The sequence below is a fragment of the Oratosquilla oratoria genome, chromosome 3 (assembly GCF_046742065.1).
Source record: "Oratosquilla oratoria isolate Oo_2021 chromosome 3, ASM4674206v1, whole genome shotgun sequence".
NCBI lineage: Eukaryota > Metazoa > Arthropoda > Malacostraca > Stomatopoda > Squillidae > Oratosquilla > Oratosquilla oratoria.
Genome location: NC_134779.1, coordinates 15,690,514 through 15,712,693, shown reverse-complemented (window position 1 = coordinate 15,712,693; position 22,180 = coordinate 15,690,514). Strand labels below are relative to the sequence as shown.

The window sequence follows — 22,180 nt, the reverse complement described above, 5'->3', positions numbered from 1 at the left end:
AAGGTAAACAAACGGCCCCCCGACGACGATGAAATGTCTAATAAAAACGTAAAGATTAGAAGTATAGATAAGAGCAATACAGTAGAAAGTGATGAGAATATTTTCCAGGGATTTAAAGAGGGTGGGGGGGACTTGGAGCGTAGGTTCGGTCATGTTAACAATATTATACGGAGGGTTGAAAAATTGGAAGAACTAGAGAAGGCGAACAAAAACTTAACTGATGAAATAGAAAACCTGAAAAGACAGTTAAAAGAAGTAAAGGTGGAGAATGAGGAATTGAAGAGGAATAGTAAAGAAAACAGAGAGGGATGGAAGTCGATAAAAGAAAACAGTAAAGTTGCATTTACTGATATAATTAAACAGCAAATGAGAGAACAAACTGAAGACTCAGTTATTAAAGTGATGAGACAGACGGAGAATATAGTAAGAGACTTAGCTGACAAAAAGAAATGTATAATTATATTAGGAATGGAAGAGAAACATAACCCAGATAGAACCTCAAGAACCAATGAGGAAAATGAAAAAGTAAGCAGTTTACTAAAATTAGTTCAGGAAGATGAACCAGAAATTATGAAGGAAATTGAGGAAAAATTCAGGCTCGGAAAGTATAGTACAGATAAGACCAGACCAATTAAGATTAAATTCAGGTCACAAACGACGGCAGAGAATATCTTATCCAAAACAGGGAAACTAGCAACAAGTGAACAATATAAAAAGGTATGGATAAAAAGGGAAATGAATAAAGAGGAAAGAGAGGAAGAAAAGCAGAAAAGACTTGAAGCTAAGACAAAAAAACGAGAACAGAACGGAGTCAGAGAAAGAGAGATTCTATTGGAGAGTAGTGAATATGAAACTAAGGCAGTTCGACATACAAGAGAAAAACAAAAGGGAAACAGAGAACACAATGGAAGTGACAGAAAACTAAGAGTGTCTTACACAAATATAGATGGATTAATAACAGGATTGAATGAGCTGAATGATTATTTGAAAGAAAAAGAACCAGACATAATGGGAATTGTAGAAACAAAATTAAAAGGCCCACTACCACCCAACAGTGTAGGACATGATGCATATAATTATTGGATTAAAAACAGAGAGAAAAAGCAAGGGGGTGGAGTTATGTTCCTGACTAAGAAGGATATAAACGTGAAGGGTGTCATATATGGAAAGAAGACAGTAGAGATGATTATGATAGAAGTGGAAGACAGAGATAAGAAGAGCAGAAAAGTTGTGATAAATTATGTGCCTCCGAAAACAGCCTCATGGGAGGAGAGTGAACATAAAAGTATGTTAGAGGACACAAAGATAACATTAAATAAAATAATGGAAGATGGAGGAAGAATAGTTATAATGGGCGACTTTAATTGCAAAGAAATCTGCTGGGAAGAAATGACAGTAAAGGGTGGAGACGGCTCATGGGGAAACGCTCTACTTGAGATGGTTACTGACCATACAATGACACAATGGATACAGGAGAACACCAGGTATAGAAATGAAGAAGAACCATCGAGACTAGACTTAATAATTACATCTGAACCTAGAATAGTGGACAAGATTGAATATAAAACACCAATAAGTAAAAGTGACCACATATTGATTGAACTGGAACTTAATGAAGAAAAATATAGGAAAAGAAATGAGCAATATAGAAAAGGAAGAATGATGTATGAAAAAACAAACTTTGATTTAATAAGAGAATTCTTTCAACAAGAAAACTGGGAAGAAATATACAAAGAAGAAACAACAGTGGAAGAGAAATGGAATATTTTGACAAAAATTTACAAAAAAGGAGTGGAAAAGTATGTCCCAAGACAAAAACAAGAAAAAGAATATGTAAAATGCTGGTACAACAAAAGTTGTAGGGAGCTAAAAGACAAAAGAGACAAAGCCTGGACCAGATGGAAAAAAGACAGAAGACCTGAAAAATGGAAAATATATACCGGTTATAGAAATGAATATGTACAAACGTGCAGAGAGGAAAAGAGAAAATATGAAAAAGATGTCATAGAAAAGTGTAAAGATCAACCAAAACTATTCTACAGATTTGTAAACAAACTGAAAAACAAACAAGACTTGGAGAAAGTAAGACAAGAGGGAGTTGAATACACCGAGGAAATGGAAATGGCGGAAATTATGAACAAACATTTTAAATCAGTGTTTACAAGGGAGACCATACAACCTGAAGAGATTGAATGGAAAGAGAAAGTCCCCCCTATGGAAGAAATAGAAGTAACAAAGAATGAAATATTGACACACTTGAGTAATCTTGATGTCAGAAAATCGCATGGACCAGATGATATAGCAAACTGGATTCTGAAAGAATGCAGGAATGAACTGGCAGACAAAATACATAGCATACTAAACAGTTCCTTGAAAGAAGGAAAAGTTCCAGAAGATTGGAAAAAAAGCAAATATAGTACCTATATATAAAGGAGGAAATAAAGAAGAACCTACAAACTATAGACCAGTCTCTCTAACAAGTACAATAGCAAAAATTTGTGAAAGAATTATCAAAAGTAGATGGGTAAAATATTTAGAAAAAAACAAAGTGTTAAATCCAAGGCAATTTGGATTCAGACAAGGACGATCATGCGTCACCAATTTAATATGTTTCTATTCAAGGCTAATAGATATAATACAAGAAAGAGATGGATGGGCGGACTGTGCATTTCTAGACCTAAAGAAAGCTTTTGACAAAGTACCACATAAGAAGTTGCTTAAGAAATTAGAAACTCAAGGAGGAATACAGGGAAAACTACTAAATTGGATGGAAGACTTTTTGCAAGAAAGAAAAATGAGAGTAGTAATAAGAAACCAGCACTCAAAATGGGATGAAGTAATAAGCGGTGTTCCGCAGGGAACAGTACTGGCCCCAATAATGTTTGCTATATATATTAATGATATGGATGAAGGAATAGAAAGCTATATGAGCTTCTTTGCAGATGATGCAAAACTACTGAAAAGAGTGGAAACTGAAGAAGATTGTGAATCACTACAGAGAGATCTAAATAAAGTATGGGAATGGAGTAGGAAGTGGGAGATGGAGTTCAATACAAAAAAGTGTAGTATAATGGAATTTGGAAAAAGCAAAAACAGAATAACAGGAGCATATAAATTGGGAGAAGAAGGAATAAAAAAAAGTAGAAAATGAGAAGGACCTGGGAGTCATTGTTATGAATAATATGTCACCTGAGAAACATATAAATATGATTTTTGGAGAAACTTATAATTTAATAAGAACAATCAAAGTTGCATTTACATACCTGGATGAAGAAATGGTGAAGAAAATCCTAATCACCCTGATAAGACCAAGATTGGAATATGCAGCAACGATATGGTCACCAAGTACAAAAAAATGTATAAAAAAAACTTGAAAGAATACAAAGAGCAATTACAAAACTGGCACCAACGCTCTCAAAACTATCATATGAAGAGAGACTAGAAAAACTTGAGCAAAGAAGAGAGGAGATTTGATAGCTATTTACAGGATCATGAAAGGCATAGAAATTACTGATAGAGAGAATCTGATAAAATGGGATAACAGAAATACAAGAGGACACGGAAAGAAAATAAAAAAAGACAGCTATAGAAGACTTGAAAAAGAACAGCTTTCCTCACAGAGTAATAAACAGTTGGAACAAGTTAGATGAGAAAGTGGTGTGTGCAAAAACAATACATGAATTTAAAAATAGTTTAGATAAAATGAGATATGAAGACGGGACCTCACGAGCATAGCTCCCCTTCCCGTAAAATACAACTAGGTAAATACACACACACACATATATATATATATATATATATATATATATATATATATATATATATATATATATATATATATATATATATATATATATATTTGGTTTAGATGCAAATATATATTAAAAATACATATAACGTGTTTACAGAAAAATTAAATTAAAAGTAAAGTTATACTTATGATTATAACCAGCGGTGACTGAACCCGGCCAGCCATAGCACATCTACTGAGAATCTGTTACCTTTCCTCACAGAACCCAGCACATCGCGGCATGTCTGGTCACGATCAGTCAAAACTGGTAAAATGATACGTTCTTGATATGCACGCCTATACACGATTTTTCGTGTACACCGCCCGTGGGAGAGGCGCAGCTGACAAATAGTCTGTACGGTGTGGTCTAGGTGTGATGTGTCGTATTAGGTGTTTGTGTTTGGCGTGCAGTCTTTCTAGGTGTCTCATGTGAAGTTTGTGTTTGTGTTGGTTGAGTGGACGGATGTTGGAATCTCGGTGTAGGGACTCAGCGGTTCTGAAGTCGCTCCATCGCGAACCCGTGATGAACTTGACTGCGGCATTCTGAACCTTCTGATGGTCGTAGTTGTTAGTGGGACATGTCAGCTGGCTCAATCCCGGGGACTGGCACAGAATCGGTCTGACTAGGGCTAGGTACAATCGACGTTTGGTGGACAGTGTTGCGGTTTTGAAGCGCTTTAGTCTTCCCAACACAGCCTTAGCCCTCGCTCCCTGTCTGCGGAAGTGTGGGGTTCAGGTAAGGCCACTATCCGATGTGCTACCCAGCACACAGACATGGTTTTTCACTGGAACGTTTGTGTTGTTTATCTTATGAGGAGTGTTCGTGATTGTTCTGCTGGTTTGCTTGCAGAGGAAGTATACAGCTTTACATTTTGACGTGTTGGTCTTAATACGCCACTGTTGCTCCCACGCGTGTGCCCGTCTAGTATGTTTTGCATTACGTACAACGCTTCCTGCGGCGTTTTGTGTCTGCTAATGTGATTAGTGTCCTCTGCATACGAAAGAGCAAGAGCTCAGTTGCGTGGGTAAGCCGGCTCTGGCAGGTCATTCGTATATAAACTGTACAGAGTGGGGTCAAGTTCTGACCCTTACGTTACTCCAGCCTTCGGCACAAAAGGTCGGGACAGACAGCCCCACCATTTTATTCTCATTGTCCTGTCGTCCAGGTAGTTGTAGAGCAATCTTGTGAACGACAGGGCAAAGTCGAAGTTTTGGTACAATTTGTACTTATGGCTTTCATGCCAGACAATATCGAAAGCCTTCTCTACATCCTTACAAACCAAAATGGCCTTACCAGGGCGACCGTTTGGCGGTCTTTGAACCCATTGAGTGATCATAGAAATAACGTCGTTTGCACCGCACTCCGGCCGAAAACCAAACTGGCAGTCCCTCAGCACATTCTCCATCTCCAGGTACTCGATCAGGCGGCGGCACAGGACGTGCTCAAACACTTTACCAAAGTACTTCAGAAGGGAGATCGGCCGGTATGAAAGGAGGGCAGATACGGGTTCCTGGGGTTTGGGAATGAGGATGGTATGGGAGGCCTTGAAAAGCTGTGGGAAGTACCCAGAGGCTAGTGAGCTATTGTATAGTGTCGTCATGTGTGAGATTATATTGTCTGGCATACGTTTGAGTAGGTGAGCATCGATGCCTGAAGGGCCAGGGGATTTGGATATTAAAGCCGAGATAACCCCCTTTACCTCTTCCAAAACAATGGGGCAGATAGAGGATCATCTTCATCTGAGAGAGATCAACAGTTTCGTCGGGAATGGGGTCATTACAGCTATTCATGAAAGAGTTAACACTGCAAGGTACTAAAACAATGTGATCCTTGCACAGGATGGGGCTTAAAGACCTCACTTCATGCTGACTCAAGGAGGTCAGCCAGCTGTTGGGGTGTGTATGCAAAGTGGTTGAGATGGTTGAAGACCTTGGGTGGAGGCACAGAGCACTCCTTCAGCTGTCGTTTCATGGTCCTCTAGAACTTGGAAGGATCCGTCACACAGGGGCCTGAGAACGAAGCCATCAATTGCTCCTTCTCACGATGTGAATCGATGTAGAGAGACTTCCTCAGGCTCCTCTGTAGCCAGTGCATGTCTTGTAAGATAGCGTCACGGGTCTATGGGGGTGCTCGTAGGTCTGTAAATCTGTTCTGTAGTGCAATGCTTAGTTTGTTAGTGCACAAAGAAGCGATGAATGTGGCAACCTTGCAGTACTTTGTTCTAGGAATGTGCTTTTTCACTGCCTTTTTGACAAACTTCGTGAGTGAGCGCCATAGCCGCTCTATCGCTGCATGTGGAGCGTTGTTCATGTTTGTGTTGTATGCCATAAGAGTGTTTTTGAAGCCTTCCCAGTCGGCCTGACTGTAGCGTAACCGAGGCTCACTGGGGATAAGAATGGGTGAGGTGGAGATGCGAAGAACTAAGGGTAGGTGGTCGGAGAGGGTGGGGGCACAAGGTGAGATAATAGAGTTGAGGAAGAAAGCTCGGCCGTTAGAGAACACCATCTGATGGATCAGGATAGTCTCGATGCCTGCTTCGAGAGGAAAACTGTGGGGAGACTGGAGAAGCTGTTTGTAGGCAGGATAGTCCTCGCCTCTCTTGAAGATAAGGACGCCATTCTACGTGATCTAAAGAATGCGGGTGTTCATTTTGTCGACGCTTTCCGGCCTACGGCCTCTGACATCGTCAGAATTTCTCTCAAGTCTAAGTCAGATCTGGGGAAAGTTCTTTGGGTCAGATTTAAAGATCAGTTTCATGTAATTGCCCCCATCATAGGTTAGAGAGATAAAGGAGCTTAAGGTCAGGCAATGTTTGATCTGTTACTCAGCATACTTTACGTCCCTGTCCTCAGCCTAAGCTCACTAGGTGTTCCAAGTGTGCACCCGAAGGGTATCATTACAAGGAATGTACGGCTGCGAAGCTTAAGTGTCTTCTCTGTGGAGGAACCCACACTGCCACCTCCAATTCCTGCCCCCAAAGGAGAAAGGCAGTTATCACTACCCAGCCCGCATCACCTGTAGCGAGATCCGTCCCCATCACCTGCTCCTTTTTGCACAGCCCTCTAGTCCTTCACCTCAGCTTCAACCCAGGACCTCCTCCTCTTCCTCCCCCGACCCAAGTCAAACCCTTACCCCCAAACCCAGAACCCACTCCAGGCTGTTCTGATCTTGGTTGGCAAGAGGCCATCCTTATAAATCCCGTGGCGGGATCACGGGCGGGTCCCGTTGGAATGCCTAGCCTTCTGATTGGCTGTCTTCCCTTTGGCTGTGGCCTGCGTGATCGAGCTGTGAGCCCTGACGAGTGGATACGCCTCCGCTCACGTTGGTGACGTCATCAGTCTGGGTTGGACCAGCCAGGAAAACAGATATCTCCGGTGTGGCCAGTGTCAGCAGTTGATGCTACAGGTGATCCTGGACAAGGCATCAGCAACATGTTTGAGGCAACGTCACCACACTTGGTCAAGACTTCATGAGCCAGCACTCTAGTGTTACTGTGAACTTTGGCGAATCCAAGATCTAAATATCTCCATCCCTGCCACTTGCAGTGTACTGTCTGCTTTGGTGGATACACTTCATCTCTTTTCAAGTCTTGCTCCTCATTGCAACAAAATCTCGGAGGTTTGGGGGGATGATGATAAGAAGTTCATAAGGTCTAAAATTAACAAGATGCTACATGATGGTGTTATTGAGGAGAGTATGCAAATCCTTGTTGTGTCAAATGAATGTCACAGAAGGAGACTGGTTGTTGACTATGGACAAACCATTAATGAATTCACTTGTTTGGATGCATATCCTCTTCCAAGAATAGATGAACTTGTCACAGAACTGTCTCATTACAAGTACTATAGTTCATTGGACCTGAAAAGTGCTTATCATCAAATATCTATACAAGAAGAGGACAAGCCTTATACTGCTTTTGAAGTGAATGGCTATACCAGTTCCACAGAGTAACATTCGGGGTTATGAACGGCATTACTTGCTTCCAAAGTACTATTGACATCATCAAGCAACACAATCTACATGGAACTTATGCTTATGTGGACAATATTGTTGTGGCAGGGAAGACTAAGCTGGAACATAATGAGAACTTGGTGAAGTTTCAAGAAGCTGCCCAGTTCCACAACTTTACATTCAACAAGAATAAATCTACCATTTCTACAAAATCTATAGATTTTCTTGGTTACAAAATAACCCACGGCTCTCTCAAACCAGATTGTAAATGTTTATGTCCATTAATGGAATTACCAGTCCCTAGACTGTACTTCCTCACGTTGTGTTATTGGTATGTTTTCCTATTATTCACAATGGGTTTCCCGATTCTCTGACAAGATCAGGCCTCTTCTTACCACTGACACTTTTCCACTGAGCTATCAATGATCTCAAAGAGAGTGAGAAGGCTGTTGTACACTCAAATGATGAAACTATTACTTTGGTAGTTGAAACTGATGCATCCAATACAGCCATTGCTGCTACTCTGAATCAGGCAAGCCATCCAGTTGCCTTTTTCTCTCGCACCTTCACACCTACTGAATGCAAACACTCTGCAGTAGAAAAGGAGGCATGTGCAATTGTGGAATCTGTAAAAAGGTGGTCTCACTACTTGACAGGACGACGTTTTACCTTAGTTACGGACCAACAGGCTGTCAGCTTTATGTTCCATACAAATCGACTTGGAAAAATTAAGAAGGATAAAATTCAATGATGGTGGATTGAGCTGGGGTGCTACAACTACGACATCATGTACTGTTCTGGTAAATACAACATTCCTGCAGACATTCTCTCATGTGCTCACTGTGGAGCTACTGTTAATAACAAACTATCTGAGCTCCATACTTGGCTTTGCCATTCTGGTGCAACAGACTTGCTCTTTTTGTCAGAGTGAGAAATTTTCCTTATTCCGTGGAAGATGTGAGGAGGGTGTATTCTGAATGCCCTCAATATGCCCGATTGAAACCTCAGTTCTACAAACCACACCAAACTCCCCTTATCAATGTCATGCAGGCCTTTGAATGTCTTAGATTAGACTTCAAGGGGCCTCTACCCTTGAACTCCAGAAACCACTATATGCTCACATTGGTGGATGAGTATTCTCATTTTCCATTTGCATTTGCCTGTCAGAACATGACTACTGGTACTATAACATAATCAGAATTTTGTAATATTTGGCATGCCTTCCTACCTACATTTTGATTGCAGATCCTCATTTATGGCCAAGGATCTACATGAATTCTTGCACAATCTAAGTATTGCCACTAGTCTGCTATATTAATCATATTGAGTGAATGACAAGGGGGGTTATGAACCAACTCTAACTTTCATGCCCTGTTGTAGAAGGGTTGTCTCACTACATTGAATTTGACCTGAGTGGTATAGCAAGGGACAATGATGATCCTCTATTCACAAAGTGTTAACATGGGCAGGGTGATGAATGAGCATTGGATGGATATAATAGACAGCAAAGATGTTAAGAAGTTATGCCAGCATTTAAGGGAACAGCACATGTGTATATATTCAAGATGTTAAGAAGTTATGGATTAATATTAAGAAAGTACAGAAGTTAATGTTATAATAATATGTATGCTGGCATTAAGGGAATAGCACATGTGTATATATTCAGACTCACAGAGTAATCTTCTGCCAGAGGTGACTAGATAGTCTGGCCTGTCAGACTAAGTTATGTGTGTATATATAAAAAATGTATGTTCATTTTTTTCTTGTCAAATGCTGAAACACAAAAACATGAGATTGTTATGACCTGTAGTATTCTAGAATATCATCAATACTAGTAATTGCTGGCATGATTTATTATCCCCTTTTGATGCTGTTACAAATGCATATTACAGTGAGGTATACTGTAGATGACATTCAGAATACTCAGTACATTTTTCACTTCATAGAGGTACAGATGAAGACATTAAATGCCTCACTGATGATGACAAATGTCTTGGAAAGGAAAATAAAATAATTCAAGAATTTCCATTGTTTCAAAGGATTTATTTTACAAGAATTCATACTTATGACTTGTAAACATAGATTCATATTATTATTTTGGAAATTTATTGAGTTACAAAAGTGGACTGACATGAAAATCACATGTATTTATTTACTTACCCAATTGTAATTTTCTACAGTCAGGAATGTGAAACATTTCACTGGTTGGAATGATAGGCACTCGATTATGCAAGAACCCTTGAATTCACCCATACCTCTCATCACCTCAGATCATAAAACAAGCATACAATACACTACTAAACTCTATACCTCACCAGTCTCCCATAGAAATTAACTCACAAAAGTAATCACTCCCAAGATAAGCAAGAAGTGTAGTGGCATGACTGTGCTCAGTCATGCCTCTCAGCATTAAGAAAGTACCAAATGAGAATTGGTCTGGCAAGAGATGTCATCACCACACAAGAGACACAGAGCACTTTATACCACACTATCATACATTCTCCCATACTATACAGCATCACAATATCTCTTCACTGCATGACTTATGGAATGAGTAGGTGTTTTCCTGTTGTGATATATCATACTTTAAAATGTAACCAATTATCATAAAAAGAATTCTTGATATCACAGGTTAGAAGAAAATTGAATGATTTTCTTATATCATTGATTAGGACTACAATGGAATGTCTGCAAAAATTTCAGATTCTTCAATATAAAAACTAAATTTTAAAGTGCAGTAGCACAATTCAAGGGCTTAAAAAAGTGGATATAAAAACACTGGTATCAATATTCAATGTTGCATGCCACCATTTGTTGGGGAAGTAGATAATCTGTAAAAAAAAAATGTATAACAGTTTACATATACAATTTTTCAGGAAAAAAACAACCCTATAGAGTATTTCATAAAACTTGTACAGTTTTAGTTCATGCTGGTTTCAACAAAAGTACTTCTTACCTCACCAGGGCTCAGAGTACACTCAAATAATTTTGGGTTATGTTTCAGTTTGGGGTAATCTTCTAACAACCACTGGAGTGTGGTGCGGTTTGGATGGAAGGAGGGATTCTCCTCAGGGGGGTACATGAACCACCTCTTACGACCCCATCTGATGTCCAGACAAACGAAGAAAAAGAAAAAATTATAAATGTGCTTATCTTTTCTGTTTTCATGTTTCAGCACTTCATTATATGTTAATGCTACACAGAAGTTATAATGAATAGAAAAAAATTAACATGAAAACTATACCCACAATGTTTCAGCAAATCCTGGTCCGTGAAAATGAAATGGAACACCACTGCCTGGACCTGTAAAGCAAGAAAGAGTGAGAGAGAGAGAGAGAGAGAGAGATAGAGAGTGAGAGAGAAAAGCTGGTTACTACACACTTTGGTTTAAGAGAGTCAACAGTGACTAGCATTGTTAAGCCAAACTCCATAGGACATTTTTCATCTATATTATCCAAAATGACTTTGGCTGTGCATGGTCATCCTCACAGAGGGAAATATTACAATTTGTGGGTTTTATAGGTTTTATATATCTTGTACATTCATGGTTACACACTTGCTGGAGACCCACAGCTCCCAAGTAACTGGCAACAACCATTGGACAGGCCCATAAGTCACACAGGAAAGAAATAGTGTTGTCAAGGGTTAGTATGGGGCAGTGTAGTATAATATATTCAGTATCCTGTGTGTGATGGTTGTATCTAAGGCAAATTGAATCAGTAACCAGACCTATTTTATGCTGGTCCTATTGTAGATCTATGAACTTGAATCTTTTTATATGTATGTGTCTATCTATATAAGCAGGGGGTCCTTGAGTTACAATGGAACTCCAGTCCTGTGTAACATCATAAACCAGTTTTTGGCATAGGTTGGAACCAGCCTAAGTAAGTACTTTCCATGGTGACGATTTTCCTTTTCCTTGATCTACTGCCATCAGAAGAGTCTGCATTACACTTGCGAGCCATATTGTAGGGCAAAAAATTCCACCAAAAAAACAATACAAACAAGTCTATTTCACATGACAGTATATTTCTCCATCTTGCTAAACAACGCCAACTAATTCTTTGTATGGTCCTGGTGCTGCAAAGTCTTCATTGTGGGACCACAGTGGCAAACATCCCTGGCCACCGGCGCTACACAGGTGGTACCTATCCCCAAGAGGGGTTTTGGTCGTCTGGCCAAGTACCACATTCCTTTCACAACATGCACTGTTACATTTTTTCTGCAGTGAGGAGTGTTATTCCGGCATTCACTCCTCTTCTTCTACTATTAGCCGGAGAGGTAGAGAGCAATCCTGGGCCCACCACAACATACACATGCCCAACATGCTCCAACCCCATCACATCAAGTGGAAAGACAAAGGGCTCAGTTCAATGCAACATATGCAAAAACTGGGCCCACTTCACTTGTACAACACTTGCAAACACAAACGAATACACAAACACTTGGACATGTTCTACCTGCCCTCCAATAACCTCACTCCCATCTTCCCAACCACAGCCTGCACCCTTGCCCACACCCAGTCTCCCCCCGCCCTTGTCCTCAATCAATCCTCCCCCTCCTTTGTCCCCAATCACACCTTTCCCTCCCTCTAACCCAGATCCTATACCTTCCCCATCAACACCCCAACCCCAGAAGGCAACATACAACACATACAGAACACACAACATCAACATATTACAACACAACATCGATGGCATCAACACAAAAAAACACAAACTCAAACAGTTTCTCAAAGAAAACAACAATATACATGTTGCCATTATACAAGAAACAAAACTATGACACTCACACAAAACACCAACATTTCACAACTTCACCACCATTAGATAAGACCGGACCAACAGCAATGGCTGTGGACTCATCACCCTGGTCCACCAATCCATCTATTTTATGGACACAAGTGCAACAACCAAAACCCTCCTCCCTACCACAGAAATCCAATCTATCCTAATCCGTACAGGCAACAAATCAACAAACAGGCTTCAGGCCTCAACTCAATCAACTAGCCACAATCCCATACCTTATCATGGGTGGTGACTTCACCGCCAAGTTGTCGGCCTGGTGTGTCGACAACCCAGACACAGACAGAGGGCTTGATATGCAGACTCAACTTGACTCAATGACTATCATGAACAACACACATAATCATACACATATCCCACACCAAGTTCTATACACCCCCTCCTCTCCTGATATCACCTTCTGTTCCCCCTGCCTAACTCCAACAACTTCATGGAGAGTGGTCAGATCCAAGGGATCTGACCACCTTCCAATCATCACCACCAAAACAAGATGCACCCCAGTTGGCCACAGACACACATACACCGATTACAAGAGAGCAAACTGGGAAGCTTTTACTGAAGAGACAGAACAACATTTTGAGACACTTAATAGTACACCAATCACTTTTAATACAATCACACAAAACGCAGACAAGAGATATATCCCTAAACAGATAATCACACAATCCCAATTTCACACCAGAAATCCAAGGCCTCATCAGACAACGAGATAAACTTAAACACAATACCCCCACACCTATCCCTCAAAATATAGCAGACCAAATACATACACTAAACACAGAGATTACCAATAAAATACGTGAACAAAAAACACAAAATTGGCAAAAGTTTGTCAATACACTGATCACAAAACAAACACCAGCAAATTGTACAAAACACTCAACAGCATTACACTGTCCAACAGTAAAACAACATGCTCTCACACAGCAATAACCACAGCAGATAATTTACCCTAAAATAGACAGCAAGCAAACACACTCATAAATCATTTTGCACAGACAAGCCAACTCACTTCTCATCCTGACAACTGATGCACCATTCAACATAAGAAAGACTTTCCCACAGACTCAGACTATACACCCTTCATAGACAGTCAGACAAAACACATAATACATAACCTCAAGCACTCATCCGCCTGTGGCCCTGACAACATAAGTAACATCCACCTAAAACACATTGGACCACAAGGTATACATGCACTCACAAACATTGCAAACTACAGCTATTTACACAACACTATACCTGACATCTGGAAGCATGGGAAAATAATCACATTCCCAAAACCCAATAAAGACCCAATAATCCCAATATCACACTGCCCAATCACACTTCTCTGCACCCCCTCCCCACCAGACACCTCAGAAATACAAATCTCTTCCTGCGCAGATGACATAACAATCACATGTACACATCATAACACAGCCAAAGCCGCAGAAATAATGCAGCAATACCTTGATACACTCAACACATGGTTTATTACAGACTCAAAATAGCCCCAGCCAAATCTACAGCAACACTTCTCACCAATTGGACAAAAGAACACAAATACATTCCTCAACTCTATATCAACAGCACTCTAATACCCCTCCCCAAAAAAAATTCTTGGTGTAACATACAACACATCCATCTCATTTAAACAACACATCACAAACAAAAAATAAATGCACACCACCTACACTCAACACACTTAAATCAATCACTGGAACAACATTTGGACAAAACAAAGAAACTAATACTACGATATACAAACAATACATATGCTCAGTGATGAATTATGCAAGTCCAGCATGGGCACCTAATCTCAGTGAGAAACACCTCAACACCCTTCAGACCATACAAAACAAAGCCCTAAAAACAATTACAGGCTGCACATACACAACACCTACAGACCACCTACATTATGAAACAAAAGTCCTCAAAGTCAAAGATCACCTTGACATGAGAGGCACACAAACACTTGCTGCAGCCTCCACAAACACAGCACATCCGCTACACTACATAGCAGAACACCCACACACACCAAGAAATAAAAAAAATATATATATATCTATATCACACACAAATACCCTCTTCTTTTCCTCCAAAACTACCAAATACCAGCCTCCGGAAACATATTCATAATCACATGACTCACTGCTCCATTAACACACTAAAAGACAACACATTGCTGCATGCCAGACCCCCTGATATCCACCCCTCTGAATCCTCCCTCCCACTAAAGGCCAGAGTCCACCTGGCCAGACTGTGATGCAGACACCACCCAGCCCTTCTAAGCTACCAGAGGAGGCTAGATGACTGCATTGTGCACAAATGCCCAGGATGTAACACACTATTCAACACGTCATGGAAGACTGCATTATACACAATCACACATGCAAACAACGCAACATACACTCCATAAAGGATTTGTGGGAAAACCCCGTTTCGGCAGTGGCATTCCTTGGGGAGATGGGACTGCTCGGACTGACAGTCTCGGGAACAACAACAACAGTTCTTTGTACTATTTAAAATATGAAAAATAAAAATATTAGCAAAGGGAAATATACAGGGACAAGCACTGGAAGTGTCATAACAACAAAACAGCAGAAATAGAGACCAATGTAAACCAAGGACTCCCTGTTTACCATAGGCCTCTTCTTCCTTATAAGAGAGGTAGCTAGCAAAGGCACAAACCCATTCCACTCTTATCCACCACACATTTGTTTTCCTCTCCTCTTTGTACCTTGTGGATGAAGGGTCATCCATCTCCTACCCACTGCCATTCAGCTTTGCTAGATATGATGGAAAGATAATTTGATATTTGGAGATTTGAAAAATAAAATATTGTAACAGGAGTCGTTTTTTACTCAAACGAACTCAACCGTCGGTGCTGGTGAAGCCAGCCCAGTGTGATAACCCTATAAGGGCCAGGAGAAGAGTATACATGACGGCACTAAGACAAATCAATGTAAGAGCTAAGAGAAGCCTATGCATGACGGTAGTAATACATGATACAGGAGAAGTTAGGTTTGGTGACGATGAAAATGTTTAATGGATCTTAGCGTAACAAAAACGGATAAGGTCAGGAATGGAATGATAAGATGAACCATTATTATTGTTTTTATTTATTAATTTATTTGTTTATCATTATTATGATTTTTTTTTGCATCCGACCTAGATATGGACCAAAAGGTCTCCTGTTGGCATGCTCCGCCTTTGTAATCCTTTGTATTTCCCACAACAAGACACTTCATTTACATGGCAACCTTCCCTCCTTGTTCCATCATGTGAAAAAGAGAAGAAATACCTTTGGGGTGCATAAAATTATCATTCATCCACAACCATTCTCCATCCACATCTATTCCCTACCTTCTTCCTACATGTATGTATGTATGTACATATGTATATATGTATGTATATATATATATATATATATATATATATATATATATATATACACACACACTGTGTTAAACATGACAGCATTTTGGCACTGATTAATCTTCTTACTGAGATTTTTAATTTTTCTCACAGTAGATCTCATTTTGGGGAGGGGGGCAAATACAAGCCTTCCATAGTCTTCCATATTTAATTTGACGTTTCGACTTCAGGGAGTCATCTTCAGAATAGTTTACAAGAATTAAGTCACAGTTTTACAAAGCTACATAATACACAATTGACAATATTGTACAGACAATGTGGATTTAAATATAGGGCACTTGGGAATGCTGGAAGGATCTTGACCCTCTGTGTAGGCGGACACTTCGCCTTAGAGGGGGAGGGAGAGGGGGGAGTCAGGTAAGATAGGTCTTCTCGCTGGAACACCACGCTGGTCAAGTGGGGGTTGGTGAGGTGGAGGAGGGGGAGGGGGAAAGGAAGGAGGTGGGTGTTGCTGTCGTTGGGCTCCAAATCTAGAGGAAGAATAAAACAGTGAGATGGCAGAAATCACATTGGATTGAATGTTGATTAAAAAAAAAAAAAAAAATCTCCGTCGACCCATACTCCCTCACCACCCTCATTCCCCACCCACTCCCTTCCATGCATCACACCATTATCTGTACACAACTACTCTCCACTCACCATTATCTTCTGTCTTCTCCATTCCTTCCTCAACAGACATTCCCCTCTTTCCCAATGCCCCTTTTACCCCCATCTTACCATCTCATCCTTGGTTGCCCTTTCATGTTCACTCCACCTCTGCCTTCCACACCTCTTTTACTAATCTTTCTTCACTCATTCTTTCCATGTGTCCAAACCACCACAATACTCTCATCAACCCTATCACCCAACTCCCTTTCCATCCCCATATATCCTCCTCCTCACCTTCTTGTTTCTCACTCTATCCAGCCTAGTAACCCTTACCATACTTCTCAGGCATTTCATCTCAAACACATTTAAACTCTTCCTCGTGTTCCATGTTTCTGCCCCATACTGTGCTGTTGGTGCAATCACCCCTTCATACAATCTCCTCTTAGTATCCATTTCCAAATGTCTATTTCTCATTACACTTTTTAATCCCCCAAGGCATTTAATTGCTTCTCTCAATCTACATTCTACCTACACCTCCACTCCTCCCTTTCCCTCCACATTTGCCCCCATGTATTTAAAGCTATCCACTTCCTCCACTCTCTCCCTTAATACTCACTTCCAATTTGCTGCCATCCTCTCCCCTTGTACATCTCATCACCCTACTTTTACCCATATTTATCTTCAATTTCCTTCTTTCACACACCTTCCTAAACTCTGTCACTAACTTCCTTCATCACTCCTCTGATCCTGCCACAAGCACTGTGTCATCAGCAAACAACAACTGGCTTATCTTCCATTTTTTTCCCATTTTCTTTAACCATCTCCAATCCCCGACCCATTAACCTTGTGTTTATTTCTTGCACCACCCCATCCATGTATAAAAGAAATAGCTATGGTGACATGACACATCCCTGGTGAAGTCTCACCTTTACCTCAAACCACTCACTCTCTCCATTTCTAATTCTAACACAGGCTCTACTACTCTTGTAAAAACTCTTGACTGCTCTTAACATCTTTCCTCCTATTCCATATATCTCCAGTACCTCCCACAGTGCCTTCCTCTCTACCCTGTCATAAACCTTTTCCAAATCCATCAAGGTCCAAAAGACATCCTTGCTTTTTCCTAAAGCTTTCTCACATATCTACCTTACCACAAAAATGTGATCCACACAACACCTACCTGTCCTGAATCCACACTGGTCCTCATCAATTACTCCCTCTGTTCCTCTTCTAATTCTCTCAATTAAATCGTTCCCAACTACACTCAACAAACTGATCCCTCTGAAACTAGGACATTCACACTTGTCCCCTTTTCTCTTGTAAAGAGGAATTATACAGGCACTCCTCCAGTCCTCTGGCACTCTACCCTCTTTTTGACAAATATTAAGCCTCACCAGCCAGTCCACCATACTTATACCTCCCTTTTATAGACACTTCGCAAGACACATACCAAACCCAGGTGCCTTGCCTACTCTCATCATATTAATAATTGCTTTCACCTTATCTTTTCTTATTTTGCCTCCATTTTCCTCATTCATCACTGTTGTTTTCTTAGCACTTCCCCTACAACTACATTTCCCTCCCTATAGTCCTGCACATTTAACTACTCCCTAAAATACCCTGAACCATCTTCCTCTTACTGCCATCTCTTCCATTATTATCTCTCCATCTGCATTTTTTATTTTTCCTTCTCTACTTGATTTGCCTCCTCTTCCTCTCTTAATTTCCTTCCAAAACATCTTTTTATTACTTTCAAAGTTTTCTGTCCTACCCTTACCCCATTTCACATCTGCTTTCCTTTATCTTATACTTTACTTCTCTTCTCTTTTCTTTGTATCTCTCATACAATTCTTTCATCCTATTTTTGCAATCAATCTGTGAATACTCATTTCTTCTATTCTATGACCCTTTTTTGCTTTATCATCCCACCACTTACTACCATTTCTTCTATTTCCTCCTGTCCTTCTTGTTCTACACATCATCTTTGCACACCTTGTGACTCCCTCCGTGAAACATCCCCATTCCTCCCCCACTCGCAGTTCTACTCTATCCTTCACTCCCTCCCTCTTGTCTCTCAGCTTCTCCTTGTACTCCTCCTTTTCTTTCTCATTTAAGAAGTTTACTCTAAGCACCTCCCTACCTTCTGTCATTTTCCACTTTCTCTGTCTATCCTCCACTCTCAACTTACCTTCCACCAAAAAATGATTTTATATTCCCCCCCACTCTCTCCCCTAAGAACATGTACATCCAAAACACTTTCTACTCTTCTCCTGGTTACTACTATACAGTTCATTACAGCCCTATCTACCACCCTTCCATCCACCACCCTTTCCCACATGTACTTATGCTTGACTTTCTTCATAAATACTCTGTTTGCTATCATCAAATCTCTAGACACATCTCCACCATCACCTCTCCACTACAATTTTTTCCTGGTACTTCACACTTCCCAACCACTCCATCTATAGGCTTGATTCCTACCCTAGTATTGAGATCTCCCAATGCCTCTACATTAAGATTTCTCCTTACACTCTCTATGCACTCATTTAAATCTATCCAAAAAGCCTCCCTTTCCTCTACACTCTCCTCACTACCCGGCCCATATGCACTTTCAAAGACCCACATGTCCCTTCCCAGTTTCATTTTCATCCACATCAATCTTAAAGAAACCTCCTTCCACTCCACCTATCTCTTCACTTACAAATATAGCCACCCCTTCTCTCCCTCAACCTCTCTTCACTCCAGACCCCAGCTACACTCCAAAATTCAAACTTGCCCCACCCTTTCAACTTAGTTTCACTCAATGCCAACACATCCATCTTTCTTCTCACAAACATACTGGCTATCTCTTCCCTTTTACTTTTTTCTGTACCATATCCATATACGTTAAAAGACCCAAACTTTAGGGTTCTGGTTGAAAAACTCCTCTGACACCCCTCTAATGCCTTTGCTTTTTTTTAGGAATGACCCCTTTTGGGGCTACAGAGAGTAGGATGCCTAATCATATATATCTCTGTATTTAGTGTATGCAGCACTTCGATGCACACTGCACACACACATATGGTGTAATGTGGTCCTTTCAACAACAAGACTCCATCTCCCAAGGGACTCCCATTGTTTCGGTGACCAAGCCAACCAACCTTTCTTGACAATGCCCCTTTTGATAACAAAAGATTCTTAGCACTCAGGTCAAGAACAATAACCTGCTGCTGCACCTTGGGTCAACTACCTGCATCGGCCGATGTCTCAATCGACGCGACCTAAACTTCCAAATTTCCTTCAACTGATATGGCAATAGCCTCCTTATTTCACAAATTGGCAACCTTTGTAAATATGTAGATATAATGTTTCTGGCAACCCTCCGAGCTGCCTGAGGGCTTGCCGTGTATTTTGTAGAACAGAACAGAACAGAACTGAACCTGGAGAATTAAAACCAAGAACTCCGCCTGAGTTTCCTTCACCACCAATTCCAAATGTAGAGTAACACAACATTCATTTGTGGTGGCAGTAGTGGGATGATGACGAATCTACACCTGCATTTGTGGTGGCACATGTGGGATTGCAAAACAACACTAACTCTACAGCCGTGGACACTGAAGCAGCTCAGTGCAATGCTACTTCCTTCGAAGCACCTTCCAGCATTCCACTTATGTCCCAAAAGCACCGATGCTCTTTGGTGCATCGCCCACAACCCACACCACTCCAAAGCAAACAATTCAATGACAACTTCAATCTTCACTGAAGCATCTTACATATGCAGCAACCCCTCATAGCTCCATGCCTGCCACTCCACATCAACATAGATGCATTTTCCAACATTACAAGGAAATTTCCACCAGAGCACGACGCCACCCCCCATGTCAACATAGACACACATTCTCCAACATCCACAAGGAAATCTCCACCACCATCTCCCCCTTCCTCCAACATCGCATCATGCTCCGCCCGATCACCACTATGAGCCAGAGAGCGTTACAGCATCTACAAGCCAACACTCCACCACTCACTGCTTCTAAGCTGCACAAGAATATCTTCACCTTTATCTCATTCTTATATAATCCAGTCACATCTTGCTTATATATTTTCTAACCCACTTCCCACAACCATTTACTAATTGTTTCCCTATTTCCAGCAGAGCATCCTTCCATCTCTTCTCGCCCCACTGCAACCCCATCAAAATAGCTTCAGGATTTAAGAGTGAACTCAGAGAATGTCTCAAAAACCCAGACTGGGTCTCAAACAACACAATTTCATTGGATAATATAGTCTTCCTCATTGCATACTTTTGCCTTCTCTTGCAGTTACACCCAGATACACTCCAAAAAGCCAGCACCATTACATTCACACCAGGCATCACATTAGGTAAATTCTCACAAAAATTCTCTGACACAGAACAATTTATCATTCAGATACAAAGCCAGTCAGTAACCATAGTGTAAACACACAGGATAGCACAGGTCACATGGTCCCCCTCACATAACACGACATAAATCATGCACACATCACTAACAATAACGCTCTCCCTCAAGAACAGGAATGTTTTCTACAAACTGCCACATACCAGGACACCTCATTAACACGTTATCACAGATACCCGTCAAACCGAACTAATACTGTGAGCATCATGGCACATGCTTTCACACAACTGATCGTTGCCGTGTCTTGTTAGCATGGAGACACCACAGACAAGAGCACCCAGATAGCTCTCCTGCTAGACATTCATGTAACACATCTCCTGCAAGGCATTCATGTACCACATCTCCCTTATGACTACAGGATACAAAGACTCATTGCACACCTAGGACAGTCACTCCATACAAAGATATTCCATTTGCAACCTTACTGGTACACACCCTGGATATCCCAGACATGTCTTCAGATTCCTTAATTTTCAATGCTAAGTCTAGTAACACCAAAGAGAAAATATTTCTCAACACGGGCTCCCCAGTTAAGATCATGACACTACACAGTTTCCACAGATTCCACACTGAAACAAAATGTGTCACCATTTTGGAACCCCCCAATGTCAACCTTTGTACTGTTGATGGTGTACCCTTCCCAATCACTGGTAAATTCTCTCTAGACATTAGCTTCAAAGATGAGTGCCCAGCGATTCCAGTTACCACCTACGTAGCCGACGTCCATTTCCCTGCTGATATCCTCATAGGCTTAACATTGATGAAGCAATACAATATCATCATTTACCCTGCTCATCATGGCATCATTTATACTAATCATTTCCTCCCTGCACTGCCATCAGCAAATTCAACCACATCAAGGTGGCCAAGCAGGCAAAACCTGATTTAATGCCAATTAATTCTAGCACAATTACTCAAACTAACTCTGCTTCATCACACAAGTGCCAGCTATTAACACAGATGGCACTGACACACACACACATTCCCACGACTCTGACTCTTCCATCTCATGACCAGCTGTAGACATGCTTTCCAAGCAAAACAAATACACTAACTCCTCATGCATGTCAAAATCAGCGAAACTCAGGACAAGACGCCCTGTAAGTACCATTGATGTTTACATTGTTTACATCTTTAACTGCACCCCCACTTCGACACTCCCCAAAACTCTCTGGAACCTATCCTATCTTTGGACATCAATCAAAGA

The 22,180-nt window shown here is 40.8% G+C and overlaps 2 protein-coding genes across 3 annotated transcripts in view; one reads left to right on the top strand and one right to left on the bottom strand.

Annotated features, from left to right (window-relative positions):
- Positions 1 to 7,753: 7,753 nt before the first annotated feature.
- LOC143041669 (uncharacterized) lies at positions 7,754 to 8,936 on the top strand. Its single transcript, XM_076213676.1, has 3 exons — positions 7,754 to 8,006; positions 8,228 to 8,370; positions 8,751 to 8,936. Exons 1-3 carry the CDS (start codon positions 7,754 to 7,756, stop codon positions 8,934 to 8,936), a joined length of 582 nt encoding a protein of 193 aa, XP_076069791.1.
- An 834-nt stretch (positions 8,937 to 9,770) lies between these two features.
- Positions 9,771 to 22,180, bottom strand: part of LOC143020836 (jmjC domain-containing protein 8-like) — a 33,739-nt gene continuing 21,329 nt past the window's right edge. The window contains exons 6-8 of one of the 2 annotated variants that reach the window (XM_076177664.1): positions 10,991 to 11,045; positions 10,699 to 10,846; positions 9,771 to 10,573 (exon numbers count right to left, since the gene is read on the bottom strand). In XM_076177664.1, coding sequence (XP_076033779.1) covers positions 10,490 to 10,573; positions 10,699 to 10,846; positions 10,991 to 11,045 — 287 coding nt within the window. In that variant the 3' untranslated portion in view covers positions 9,771 to 10,489. Of the gene's footprint in view, positions 10,574 to 10,698; positions 10,847 to 10,990; positions 11,046 to 16,119; positions 16,438 to 22,180 lie in introns of those variants that run through there. The other variant, XM_076177673.1, reaches the window with a different exon arrangement.

Bases quoted from the DNA above. Each gene is read 5' to 3' on its own strand.
- LOC143041669 (XM_076213676.1), top strand. From the start codon at position 7,754: ATGAACGGCATTACTTGCTTCCAAAGTACTATTGACATCATCAAGCAA. The intron at 8,007-8,227 runs GTAAATGTTTAT...TTACTTTGGTAG, and splicing joins CGGCTCTCTCAAACCAGATT to TTGAAACTGATGCATCCAAT. The intron at 8,371-8,750 runs GTAAAAAGGTGG...TTGAAACCTCAG, and splicing joins CATGTGCAATTGTGGAATCT to TTCTACAAACCACACCAAAC.